A 12801-nucleotide genomic window follows, 5' to 3' on the forward strand; every position below is an offset into this window, starting at 1 on the left:
AGGACAGCAAGGGTTTGCAAGACCCTCAACTGGCCTTGGGGCACCCACTTTGGCTCACCATGACTTACATTTTAACACTGTTTTTGAGACACATCACTTACAAAAATGTTTTCTGTGCTCTTCTTTTGAAAATTGACAGACAAGCATACAAGATATGTTTCTCTTTTCCCTTCTTAATTTCTGAGGCTTTGTGAGAGATTTAACCAATTAGATGTGCTTTTAATAAACAAATCTACAGGCTCCTATTTTTCCTTTTGTCCCTAAAGCTGGAATGCTGTCCTGCAGACAACTGAAAACAGCACAATCCTAATACACTAAATCTGCTTGTGCCAGTTTTAAGAACACATTTGGCCTCTTGTTATCAGCAGAAAACAAAGTAGTCTGTACAAAACAAATTACATATATGCTTGGATACAGCTTGACTCTAATTAGCATAAAGGATCCTCTCAAAAGTATTTTTTAAAAATCTCATCATTCTGGTACAGTTTCTAAAAAAGCTTGTGACTTTTAAGTGAGCTTTTAAAAAGTGCATAATGAATGTAAAAATCTGGGATTATGACTTGGTATAACCTACATGTAAAGTGAATAGCATTGTCAGAAGAGATACTGCTTAGTTTGGTTCCCATAGATTTGGACTTGTGACTCTGAATTCAGCAGTCCTTAAAAGTATGGCCTGATGACCACTGATGGCCCCTCAATCTGCAGAACCAGACAGAACAAGCTTTTAAGAATAAAAGTCTGAGGATACTGATGTGCAGGATTGACTATGGTCCATTGATCTGCAATCTAGGAAATGTTTTTTTAATCTACATGGTTATCTTTGAGATTTGAGCAGTTAGTGGGGCATTCAGTTGACACCAAACTGGCTCAAATATACGTAAAATACATGTATGTATTTGTCCTTAAAACTGAAATAGAACCAAACCATGTCTCTGAAGTTTTGTTGAACTTGGACCCAGAAGACCTTTAGTGAGGGCTGAACCCAAATGGGACTGAAACAAATAATTTAAGGACTCCTCTCCTTGGATTTAAGTATTAACTCCGTGTGTCTTTATCCTGTACATGTACTATATAATAAAAACCTGGCTGCGTTGCTAAAGATGAACTCAAAACACCAGTAGCATATTTAGTTTCCACTAAATAAATTTGCAGCACTAGTTATTAACTAGTGGAAGGAAAAGGAAATGCCAGATTTTCCCTTAATGAGATTTGGACCTCTGGTGCCGTCCTCTTCCTTCCTGGGCTTATCTGTTTCCTTTCACTGCTTTCCTTCTTTCTATCTCTGTTCAGATTGCAAGCAAATACGTGACTAAATGCTGACTGTATAACTGCTGTAATTTCCTTGGGTGGAATCTGGAGTCGCTCTATGCATATCCATATGTTTTGCTAACTTTCTAAGACTTCTTGGATAGTATAAAATTAAAGAGACCAAATTGCCTCATCTGGCAAAAAGATACAGTAAATGCAGTGATGTAACTGTTTGTCCTAATTTTCTATTTTAAAATGCAGCCACATTATCTGCAATTAAAAGCAGCTGTCAGGATTGCAATGATGAGATTCTCTGAAGTCTCAAAGTTTGGTCACTCCCATTCCAGATATAATACAGTTCCTTAGATCACAACTGAAAGAAATTAAAAAAAAAAAAAGCAGCAGTGACAATCAGAAGCACAAGAAGCTGGGACAGGAAGCTCTCAGTAGCTGTGTGGTGCTGTGCTGAAGAACAATCACACAGATGCTTGTGGTGCCTCTGCTCCCTGGAGCTGCTCTGTACTGTTTACAAACACATCTCCTCACAACTAGCACTACAAACGTCGTGGCAAGAAAATTTAAAACCACCTCAGTTGTACTTTGGCTGCAACAGCAGCATACTTCTTGTCTTGGAGTTACCGATGATGACTTACTTGTGTGGCTTCCAGTCTTGTCAAATACGTTAATGCATTGCTCTGAAACAACCCAGAGGAGTATTTAGATTTTTTTATGTCTGCATTCCTAGCAGACTAAAGTGTGCCTAAGACAAAAAAAATATTTACTTTGGTTTATCAGATGTATTGTAATAAGGTTATTTATCAATTATTCACAAGCAATTGAACCCCCTTTATCTAATTTACTACCTGCAAATAATTATAGATAAAAGTGTTAGGTCATCAAACCAAAACACTGCTTTAAAACTGCCAAATAAGTAGCATCTCTGCAGAAGCTGGCCACATGATATGTGTATCTATATTTTTTAAACATTTCTTAAAACCAGCATACAAACTTTGCCTTTAAGGCTGATTTACGTTCTGTGTCCACATAAATTCTGAACTGTCAGCCACAAGAAAATCAAAGGAAAAGGATTTATGATTCCTGAGTGTGACTGCTTATCTTTATGCAAAATCTTGTAGATAAATATCATGTTAAGCATAGGCAGAACGTGAACTCTACTCTTGGTTACATTTTTCCATGGCAAGTATTTCTTGAGTACAGTATCTAGGAAAGGCGTAAAGGTTTCCACAACTAGCTTCCAAATACCCTTTAATATTTCAAATACCCTTAAATTTGTACGATTAGTCTAAACAGAGTGTACAAATGGGATTCACAAGGTGACGACGTTTCTAGCAGCAGCTGCAGCAACCACCTTTCCTGCTTTTCCAGAGGGTAGGTATTAGCACGCTGTGCAGACCGCAGCCAGCTTGCTGTGGCTGCCTGCAGCTTCAAAGGTAGTACGTTCCAGCACTGGAAGATCTTTTTTTTCCCCCCCTTTCATCGCTATTGCGGTCTCGACATGAAAGAAAAAGGGCTGACACCACTCAATCCCGTGTGACACCTGACACCTATGCAAAGATGGAAAAAAGTTATTTCATGATGTGTGAGCGAAAGTGACACCGCCTGAGTTTTACAGCGCTGTGAATCACAGTCTTCTCTTTTCTACCCTATTTTGGTTCCAGGCATCCATATAAAGTTAAGTCAATAATACAGTATTCAGTAATAGAGGAATAAAACAACAAGAATATGCACAGCAATGTGGTGGACACATGCCAGCTCTTACTTTCGTCTATTAACGTTCCTTCATTTTTAGGCTGTTCAGATGAAAGTAAAGAAGCCAAATGTGTACAGTATTCGATATAACACTGCTGTGTTTGATGTGACGATGCCAGCACCAGGATGAAGTTCAGCTGAGCGCACACTCACAAATAGCAACCAGTGTGCCTCGAGAGCAATGAGATCAGCTGTTTCTAATGTCATTAAAACTCCAATTTCGTAATTTCTAATTTAATTTTAGACACAACCCCTCCCCTCACTAAACACCCCCACCACCCTGACTCCCGAGAGCGCAGCAGGTCCTGCGAACTCCGGGAAAGGCGCCTCCTTGGCGGAGACACCTCCCGTCCCCGCCCCGGCACCGAGCAGCAGCAGCGGCACGGCCGGTTCCCTTCCCTTCCCGGGCGGGCCGGGGCCGGCGGGGCCCGGCTGCCGCAGCTGACATGGCGGCCGCAGGCCCCTCCCGCGCTGCCGGCCCGGCAGCGGCCGCGCCTCCTCGGCCGGCCCGCAGCAGGGCGGCGGCGGCGGCGGCTTCCGGCGGAGCCCTCCTGCCTTTAACAAAGATGGTGCTCCCCGCGCAAGCTCCGCGGGCGCCGGCGCGTCCTGGGTAGCTTCCCGCTCCCCTCGTGTAAGTACGGGGCGGGGGCGGTGGGTGCTCCCCGCACGCTGCTCGCTCGCTCTCCCGGGCGCTGCCGACGGCTCCACTCGGTTCGTCCCATCCCGCCCCAGGCGCCGCCGAGGGGGAAGCGGGAGAGCGGAGCCCGGAGCCGTCCGGCGGCGCCCCCGGCGCTGCGGGGCCGCGGCAGGGGCAGGGGCCGGGCTTCCGCGGGGGGCCGGGGCCGCCTCCGCTGCCGCAGCCCTGCCCGGCGGGAGGCCGGCACGCAGGAGGGCCGGGGGCTGCTGCCGCCTGAGGGGCGCGGGCCGGCGTGTGGGCAGCTGGCTCCCGGCTCTCACCGGAGCAGCAGCTGCCAGACCTCGGCAGGGAAGACGTTAAAAGCAAAACTTGCTGCCTTTTTTTTTTTTTTCTTCCCCTTTTTTTCCTTTTTTTTTCCCTGGCGGGATAGGGGGATGTGTAAGACTTTTGACCCGTAGGCTTGCTGTGAATAGCCAAGAATAATTCATGGGTTAGGCAGGTGAGTGCAGTTGGTGTTTCGGAAAAAAGTGAAATGTTTCTAGCAAGAAAACCAAGTGAATGTGCCGTTTTAGTGTCAGAAGGGGTTCTTATCAAAAGTTTTATCCCCATTCATGGACAGTTACTCTGTCAGAGCCAGAAAAATGCAAGCCTGCTAGTGTTGTGGTGATGAGTCAAGGACTGTGCTCATTCGTCGTGTGCTATATTTCTTAAAATTTGACTTTATAATGGGAAAGGTCCATTTTCAGAAGTATCTGGGGAATGTTTGAGTGATCTTTTGGGTAAATGGGCATCTCATATTTTTCATTTTCTGTCAAATTACTCAACTAAATTTAATTCAGAGCTTACTTTGAATCCCTAGATACAGGCTGTGATTAAAATTAATTTGTTAATTCTGTGTCGGCTAAAGCTGTTGCACTCTGTCCCAACATTGTTACACATCAAAATCCTGATACATTTCCATATATAGCTGCTTAGTTCCTGACTCAGACGTTTGATTCTCACAGCAAACACACACAATGAAATACTTCATCTTGAGAAAGACCTTAGAAATCAGTATGCCCCATCCTGGAAATTTACCAGGCCGCTGCCAGGACTTTAAACCCTCAGTTGTGTGCGTTCTGCAGTCAGCAAGGCAAAGGGCTTTTGCAGCAGAAACTCTCCCTTCTGATTCCTGGCTTGATAGGCATTTCTCAGTGCCCAAAGGTGCAAACCTTTGGTTTGTAAGAGCTTTTATTTTGTGAAAAGTGTTGGGTGCTTTGGTCGGGAAAAAGACGAATTCGTCAAGTTCTGTACAGTCATCCAGCACGTGAGGAGGCTCCTGAACGGGGACTCTCAGGGTCCATTCAGAACGTGAAACACAAAAATTTTGTAGTATCTGAAACAGTTTTCTGCCTGGGTTGAGATGACACCCTCAGAGGTGCTGCTGGATGCCTTTCTTCAACTCTGCAAGTGCTTCGTGAGCTCAAGGGTGTTCTCCTAGAAGGAAGAAGTGGTAGGATTTCCTGCCTGAATTTTGCTCTAGTCCAGAGGTTGCTTTCTGTAGTGTAAAGGTACTATGTGTTGGAGACCAGAATCTTCAGCTTCACCTGTGCAAAATTAGCATCCTAACATCAAGTGGGAAAATCCAGTTCTCTTTCTTGCTTGCTCTTTTTCTGTCTCCTTGCTTGCACTACTGTCTCAGTCCATGATGGAGTTTGATGTTTGAACTGTGCTTGGCAAGCTAGGGCACATGGGCTGGCATAGCAGTGTTTGATTCCCACATGATCCCTAGGCAGAAGGTAAGCACCTTGAAATTCACTTCAGTAGATGAGAAATGCACTGGGTAGTCCAGGAAAGATTGACTGCTCCAGGAAGATGCTTTCCAGCAGTGCTTTTGGCCCTTGATAGAAGCATTTTTGGAAAGTAGCTTTGTCAGAGGTTGCCACAGACAGGGTTTTCCAGTCTCTCTCTCTCATGACACTGTGCTCTTGCATTCTGTCCAAGATGCTGTTTACATGCCAATATGTTCCCTTGGTCATCCTCCTGGATTTTAACAACCAGGCAACCACAGAATCTTTGATGGGGCCCTGGGAGTCAGGTAAAAAGACTTCATCAGGTTTGATGCAAAAGCTTTGAAAATTCTGTCTCTCCTTGCATCCTCAAGCTGAATGAAGTAAGAATTTCTGCAGGGTCTAGCGATTCAAACTGCAGTGTCCAGTTTAATTGTGAGAAACCCTCTTGGTAATCACACAACATTGGCTGCCATTTTTTGACTTTTTTATTTAGTAACGAGAAAGTATTTAATTGTGTTGTCCTTTTTCAAGTGCCATTAATGGGCCCAGGGATATATTTGTCCTTAAGGACTGGACTAGACACTTGGATTTGGTTCAGAGGTCTGGCATGGACTGCTGACTTGATCTTGGAAGAGCTGCTTGGTCTCTCTGGACCCTGATTATTCTTTTGTAGAGTGGCTATAAAATGCATCTTTTTCAGCTTTTGTCTAGTCAGAGTGCTAGTCAAGTGAAATGGAAGCTGGCAGAGGGCATCTGATGGCTTGCTGTGAACAGATTAGAAGAGAGGGAGAAGAGCTATTTAAGCTATGGAACAGTTTTGGCAGAAGAAATGCCTATAAATAGAAGGGGATAAATTTGAGATGGAAATTCAAAGAAAGTTTCTTCTCATTGGAACAGTTGAGTTCCAGAGCAGTCGTCCAGGATGATTCAAGGGTGAGAACAACCTGGTACTTAAGGTACTTTCAACCCCTCCTAAACTTGAATTGCATCTTGTAGGCCAAAGCTACCTGCTGATTCTGTCCCTGCTGCTGCTTCTGCCTGGCTGAGATGAATCTACCAGTTCTGCTGCTGCTTTTGTAATTTTGTAATTGCATCAGTGGTCAGGTGTGATATCTCTTTCATTTTGGAGGGCCTACTGTTTCTAAAGGACTGGCAAGTGCTCTAGCTGCCTTTAGTATGGACCCAAAATCAGCAGGATTATTTGGCATGGGTTTCACTCCAGCAAAGGACTGGTCTTTGCAATGCCAAATATTCTATTCCTGTCTAGTATTTGCCAGAAACTTGATCATTTTGCCTTGTGAGACAGTGAAATCTGAGTGGAAAGAAGATGATGGGGATCATTAGTAATTTTGCCAGGTTGGTGATTATGAGTTTGGAGTTTTCTCTGAAGGTTGACAAATGTCAGACATCACTTTTGGATGTTCAGATATCACTTCTGGATGTTAAAGGTTGGAGTATTTTAATCTTCACGCATTTCTTTGCTCCTTTTCTCTCACTCTAGGTTGCCAGATGGAAGCCAGAGACAAGCAGCTTTTACGCTCCCTGCGCCTGGAGCTCTGCACAGAGGTGCTGGTGGATGGACTCGTTATTCAGTATCTCTACCAAGAAGGGATTCTCACAGACAGTCATGTTCAAGAAATAAAAGCCCAAACCACTAGTCAGAGGAAAACCATGATGCTTCTTGATATTCTCCCCACCAGAGGACCCAAAGCTTTTGATGTGTTCTTGGATTCCTTACAGGAGTTCCCGTGGGTTAAGGACAAGCTGATGCAAAAGCGTAAGGAAATGACAATACAAGATCCTTCAGGTAAGGCCAGGATTGCTGTTGTTGCTATTTGGAAGCTTGTTCTCAAGCCATAATTTCAAAAGTATTGAATGTATCAGTAATTTCAAGTTATGTGTCGTGTAAACTCATGATACCAAGAAAGGGGAGCAGCCTGCATTTCCTGGAAGCTACTCAAACACCAGGAAATATTGCAAAGTTTGAGGCAAGAGCAGGGCTGAGTTTCAGGAGACAAGGAGACAGTAAAGGCTACCTTGGGTGAGGCTGGGATATAGGAGGACCCATAATCCATTGCCTCAAAGGGAATGGACTATGAAAAGTAATTTTGACTAGCTGCAGAACAGTGTCTTTGGCATCCATATCTAATATTGTTTCATTTATGTATGTTTTACAGTGGTTTGTTCCTGAATAATTTATATTTACAGAGTTTTTGTTTACTTGTATTATTATTTCAATGTAATTATTATTTAGTACTCTATGCTAATTTAAATTTATTTAGTTTATTATATTTAGTGGAGTACAAATACCTAGGATCATTACTTGCAAAATTACTAGCCATTGCTTATTTTTAAAACAAATTCAGGAGCTCATTATTTAGTATAATCTGTGGGGTTTTGGCATTTAAATATACTTCTAAAACTAGTTTTCTAGGCTTGATGTTTGTTCAGATGTGATTTCTTTACCAATCTATGCATGCAATTGCTGAGCTGTTTTGAAGTCAAGACTACTGCTTTAAATGCACATTTCTTGTCCCAGATTCTCACAGCATGCACTGGCTGCTAACCATGTTACCAACGAGGTGGTGAAATAGTCCTCACTTGGGAACATTTTTTCCAAGCAGTCTGATTAATCTTTCTCCAAGCCCTTCCCTCCTGCTGTACCCACATTTGAGTTTTGTTATACATATTTTGATGCACATGACATGTGATTTTTCCAGTGTCAGTGTGCTTTGCATGAGACTGAAAGCCTGTGAAGAAGGGTGGCTAAGACCTGTTGACCATCATGTTCACCTGCGTCTCAGTTAGCTGCATGTTCAAGAACATTTTGTCAAGATCTGCTGGACAAATCTGAGATTATTTTACCTTAGGACATTTTTAATGGAATATTCTGACAGCTGGTCTTTCTGTTGGTTTCTGTGTACGTTGTTGTGTGTGTGCTTGGAAATGAGTAAATAATTTTCAAAATTTGGGAATAAACATCCTATGCTGCCTACAGCATAATGCAAACCATGACATTGAGTGTGCTGGAAAAGGCCTTGCTCACTTAAGTACTATCATGCTAGTGCTCTTTATTTGCCTTACAAACGAGCCTCTTCATTTGATAATTGTTGCTAAAGCTGCTGAATAACCTTGTGTGTGTTCCAGACATACTCAGCCATTAAATACAGTCGGGATTGTGTAGTTCATTACTGAAAAAATTGTTACCAATTTTTGTCCTTTTGATTGTTTTGTGGATTGCTTGTTCCTGCTCTTGATCACTTGTGACTAGTGTGCTGGATTCCTGCATATCAGGTTCTCTGGTTCTGAGTGGGCTGACAGTACTTGATAGTCCTATTGCCAAATTTTGTGTGTTAATTAGAAAAGGCTTCCAGGTTAGATCAAAGGTGACTGTTATTTTTATGGTGGCAATACAGAGAGTAAGAACAGGATAGGAGGCAGAAAGCCAAGTTTGTTTTAGCATTTAGGCATGTTCTTTAGAAATCCAAGAAAGAGAGTACCATCTGTGCCCTCATAAATGCTGAGTGTACCCTGGAATGAATTGGAAGCTATGGTGGTAGCATCAGGGCTGATTACATGCAAGAAAATGTGGTTTGGGATAAAAAACTTCGCTTTGCATTCTAACAACAGACTTGGAAGCTTTTGTCTTGGCGGAGTACATAAACATATGCTTAGCCTTAAGCATGGAAAAAGCCATTTGTTCTAATAAAACTATAAGCACATTTAAAACTGTGTTCTCTAATGCCATGCTAGATAACTCTGCCTTATTGGAAACTCTTCTTATAACTAACTATTTGTCAATGGCAATTTGTTTTAAAGAAGCCATTTGTGGTGAAAAAAGCTTGCCACATATAGGCTATCCTTCTTTTGGACCCTAAAACTTTTAAAATGGAAGTTGCTTTTAAGTCCCGCAATTTTTAATTTTTTTTTTCCTTTGGATCATAAATACTATGGATATTGAATGCTTTCTGTTCACTTGTTTATGGTCAATTAAAAATCTGTTAAGGAAAATATCCTCTGTTTTTACAAACCCTTTTGCAGGACTAAGGAGTAGTAGTAAATTGATCCTTGATGGAAGGTTTTATTTTCATCTTCTGCTTCTTGGTGATTACATGTAGGATTTTTAAAGTCAGTAATCAAACAGACTATTAGATTATGTCTGTCTGAACCTGAAAACTGGGAGGTACGCAGTGATTTTTTTTTTGTGTAGGCCTTTGACTTATTTTGCATTTTGTTACACCTGAGAAGTATAGTTGGTTAAAGAAAATCACAACCGTAATTAATTTAGAAACTTTTAGTTTATTTTCTTTCCTAGTAAAAAACAAGCCCAAACTAACAAATCAAACAAACAGCAATTTCAGAAATAAAAATATTTTTGTTGATATTGTATAAATATGATCTGGTGGACCAAGCAAGTACAAAATGGAAGCCAAAGTCTGAGATCTAGGCAAGATGCTGCCACTGACTCACTGTGAGTCTTTGAGCAAATTCTTTCAAGGCAATGGATTTATTGATGCCCAAATTGTGTAACTCGGTGTAATGTTCATGGAACAGCATAGAGTGGAACTGTAAATTGGCCCAGGATTCAACTCAGATTATGCTGTTTGGCTGCTGGCAAATAAATGAACTTTAAAACCTCTGATATCCTGAGTTTTATTGCTGAATGTCAGTTGACTTAAAAATAATGCTTCTGTATACTGTTATCTGATGTAGTTCCATTGAACACAGAAGACCGTAATCATAATCATCATCCTTAAGCATGAGGAATAGTTTTTCCATGAGAATCAGGAAGGTGATGTGCAGGCAGGTAGGGCCACTTGCATCTGTGTAACTGAAGCAGAGACCCAAGATTTCTTCCCCTTGCTTGTTTACTTCATGCAAGGACAGCCTTTTGCCTGGGGTCCCCTTTCTCATAAGGGGACTCTCATTCTTTCTTCATAAGATGAGGAAAGCATAGTTGTAAAACTCCAAAACCTCAAGAAGGAAGTTTAAAGTCGTGTGCTTTTGGAGGTAAGTATTTATGACTTGAATTAATTTAAAGGTGATAGGTATCTTTCTGGCTTGTATAACAGCCTGTGATAAGCCAGTTCACCCTGTGCAGAGTGGCATTGCAAGACTTAATAATTATAAACATCAACCACAGCATGAGTTTCTGGTTTTGAAGATCAAAACTTCTGCCATAGTAAGAGTTAACAAAAGTAATGTGTGTCTGTTTCATTGGGAAATGGTTGTTCTGGTTTTTCTGCCCTAGTTTGGATAGCTTTATGCCTTTGTCAGGAACATAAATCTTCAATATAGTCTTATAATTCCAGTGAAAAACTACAGCTGTTGGCAACAGAATTCCCTTCTTTCTAGGAACAGCAAACAGCAACAGTTACCCAATATATTTTGCACTGAATAAGAAAATGCAGGTCTTGATGGTGTTTGTTTGTCAGATTGTTTTTCTAATCTCTCTCCGCTTGGGAATTTCTCAGCCCAAGTATTGTCTTTCTCTACATAATACATGTGCTGTAAAATAAATAATTTACTTCTAAAAGTGTTAGTACTGCACCTCTTTGTGGTATAGATGACTTCTTCGTTCCACAGGAAATTGCAGCATACTGAGAACAAAAAAGTGAGATACGGTGTTTGCCAAAGGAATACTGGAGCAGCTGCTTCTGTCTGGCAAATGTTAGTGAATTTAGGGCATCAGAATTGCCATGGGAAAGCTGTACTCTCGCAACTAGGCAGGGAATATTTTCTAATGCATAGTTTTGTTGTGGTACCTAGTAAACATTAGTGTCCTGCTAGACTTGGGTATTCATTTGAACAAATTTTAGTCTGGTTGAGGTTTTTCCCTGGATGTGTGGGGAGTGTGTGTTGTTGTACAGCTATAGAAAACTTCATGTTGTGTAACCCTTTGGATGAAGCATGCAAATACAAAACAAAGCAAAACATGTACTTATGCCGAGAAAGCCAGACCTCCTTCCATACCCTCCCAGCTTTCCTAAAGTCATTTTTCCACAGCTGGGTTGTGGATTTCTAAGAATTTGGATTCAAATGCAAAAGCATTAGTACATGGGTAGTTTTAGTATCTCTTCTTACCTTTTGTTGGCTGCTTCCTGCTTTCTTCCTATCCTGCTTCCTCTCCCATCTAATGCAGTAAGGAAACAGCCTGATCTCTTGCCTTTTCCCTTTAGATGTCAGATAGGAAAAGCAGCTGAGGAATCCCTTTTCTCTCTCTAAAATGGTGGACAGAATACTGTAGTTTTTTTCCTTTCTTCTCTTTCCCTCCCCTCTCTTGTATAGTCCAGTGGCAGAAGGGGGAGTTTCTTCCCATGTGTGTCTGAAGGAAAGGGATGGGCTTAGCAGCCTTGGCCTCGCTTGGTTGACCTGGAGATGAAGGAATGCCCTTGTGCCACATCCTAATGCCTGGAGGCTATAGGAAATGTTCTCTGGTTATCTGGAGCAGTTCAAAGGCATCCTCATAGGAGAATTTCCCAAACTCTTTTCCACATTCCCATCTCCCCTGAAAATCGGGTGTTACATTTATGGCTTTGGCTGTGCTCCTGACCGCAGCGAGATCTGTGAAGTCTGGCAGTAAAGGTTTGTGCACACACTCAATATTAACCATATGCATCACGATATGGACAAGTAATTGACATCTCTGGTACTGTGGAGTATTCTGTGCATGTATTTTTAGTTTAATGTGTGTATAGATTTTTTTTCCTTCTTTTTCTTTCAATTTAAGGAGTATCTTTCTTTTTTTGCCATGTTCATAGGTAGCTGGCTTTATGCTGCTTATATCATACATTTTTCACTTTGAGAAGATTGAATCTTAGACATCAGTGTTAGGAAGTTGTGTTTCCAGCCTCGAGCAGTTTCTTTCAGGTAAGTTAATGGAAAGATATACCCATACTTGGTGTTGTGCTCAGTAACACAAATATGTGAGGCTAATAATAATAATAGTAATAATATAGATTTAATAAAACATATAGGCCTGGAAACAATAAAGGAGGAGTGAGTTCTAGCAAGTGAGGTGTTTAGACCAGGCGTGCCTGATCAACCACTCTTAGCCAGTGCCACTAAGAGGAAGCAATGGGTAACTGGTATTGAAGACTCCCTGGGTATAGGATGTGGAGACATCCATGTGCTGACCAGACTTGCCTTCCAAAGTTTGCTGCTTCCTGAAGGACTGGATCACAAAGGTTGCTAAGACCTGGCCAAGCATCAGACTTTGCTACTCTCTCAGATTGTGATAATAATACTTCAGCAGATTAAAGATGACTGTAGGGCTTGGTGATATCATTTTAAGGGATTGAGTCTAAGCAGTGCTCTCCACAAATCCATGGAGCTGGGTGGAATGTATCTGAGAGATCTGAGGGAGCCAGACTA

At 41.8% G+C, this 12801-nt stretch overlaps 1 protein-coding gene across 2 annotated transcripts in view; it reads left to right on the forward strand.

Annotated features, from left to right (window-relative positions):
* The first annotated feature begins 2451 nt into the window (after positions 1-2451).
* The window catches only part of CRADD (CASP2 and RIPK1 domain containing adaptor with death domain), a 77463-nt gene continuing 67113 nt past the window's right edge, over positions 2452-12801 (forward strand). Inside the window, exons 1-2 of one of the 2 annotated variants that reach the window (XM_039703920.1) lie at positions 2452-3649; positions 6929-7234. In XM_039703920.1, coding sequence (XP_039559854.1) covers positions 6937-7234 — 298 coding nt within the window. In that variant the 5' untranslated portion in view covers positions 2452-3649; positions 6929-6936. Of the gene's footprint in view, positions 3650-4073; positions 4155-6928; positions 7235-12801 lie in introns of those variants that run through there. The other variant, XM_039703921.1, reaches the window with a different exon arrangement.

This window comes from Passer montanus, unplaced genomic scaffold (genome assembly GCF_014805655.1).
Source record: "Passer montanus isolate IOZ18808 unplaced genomic scaffold, ASM1480565v1 scaffold17, whole genome shotgun sequence".
Lineage (NCBI taxonomy): Eukaryota > Metazoa > Chordata > Aves > Passeriformes > Passeridae > Passer > Passer montanus.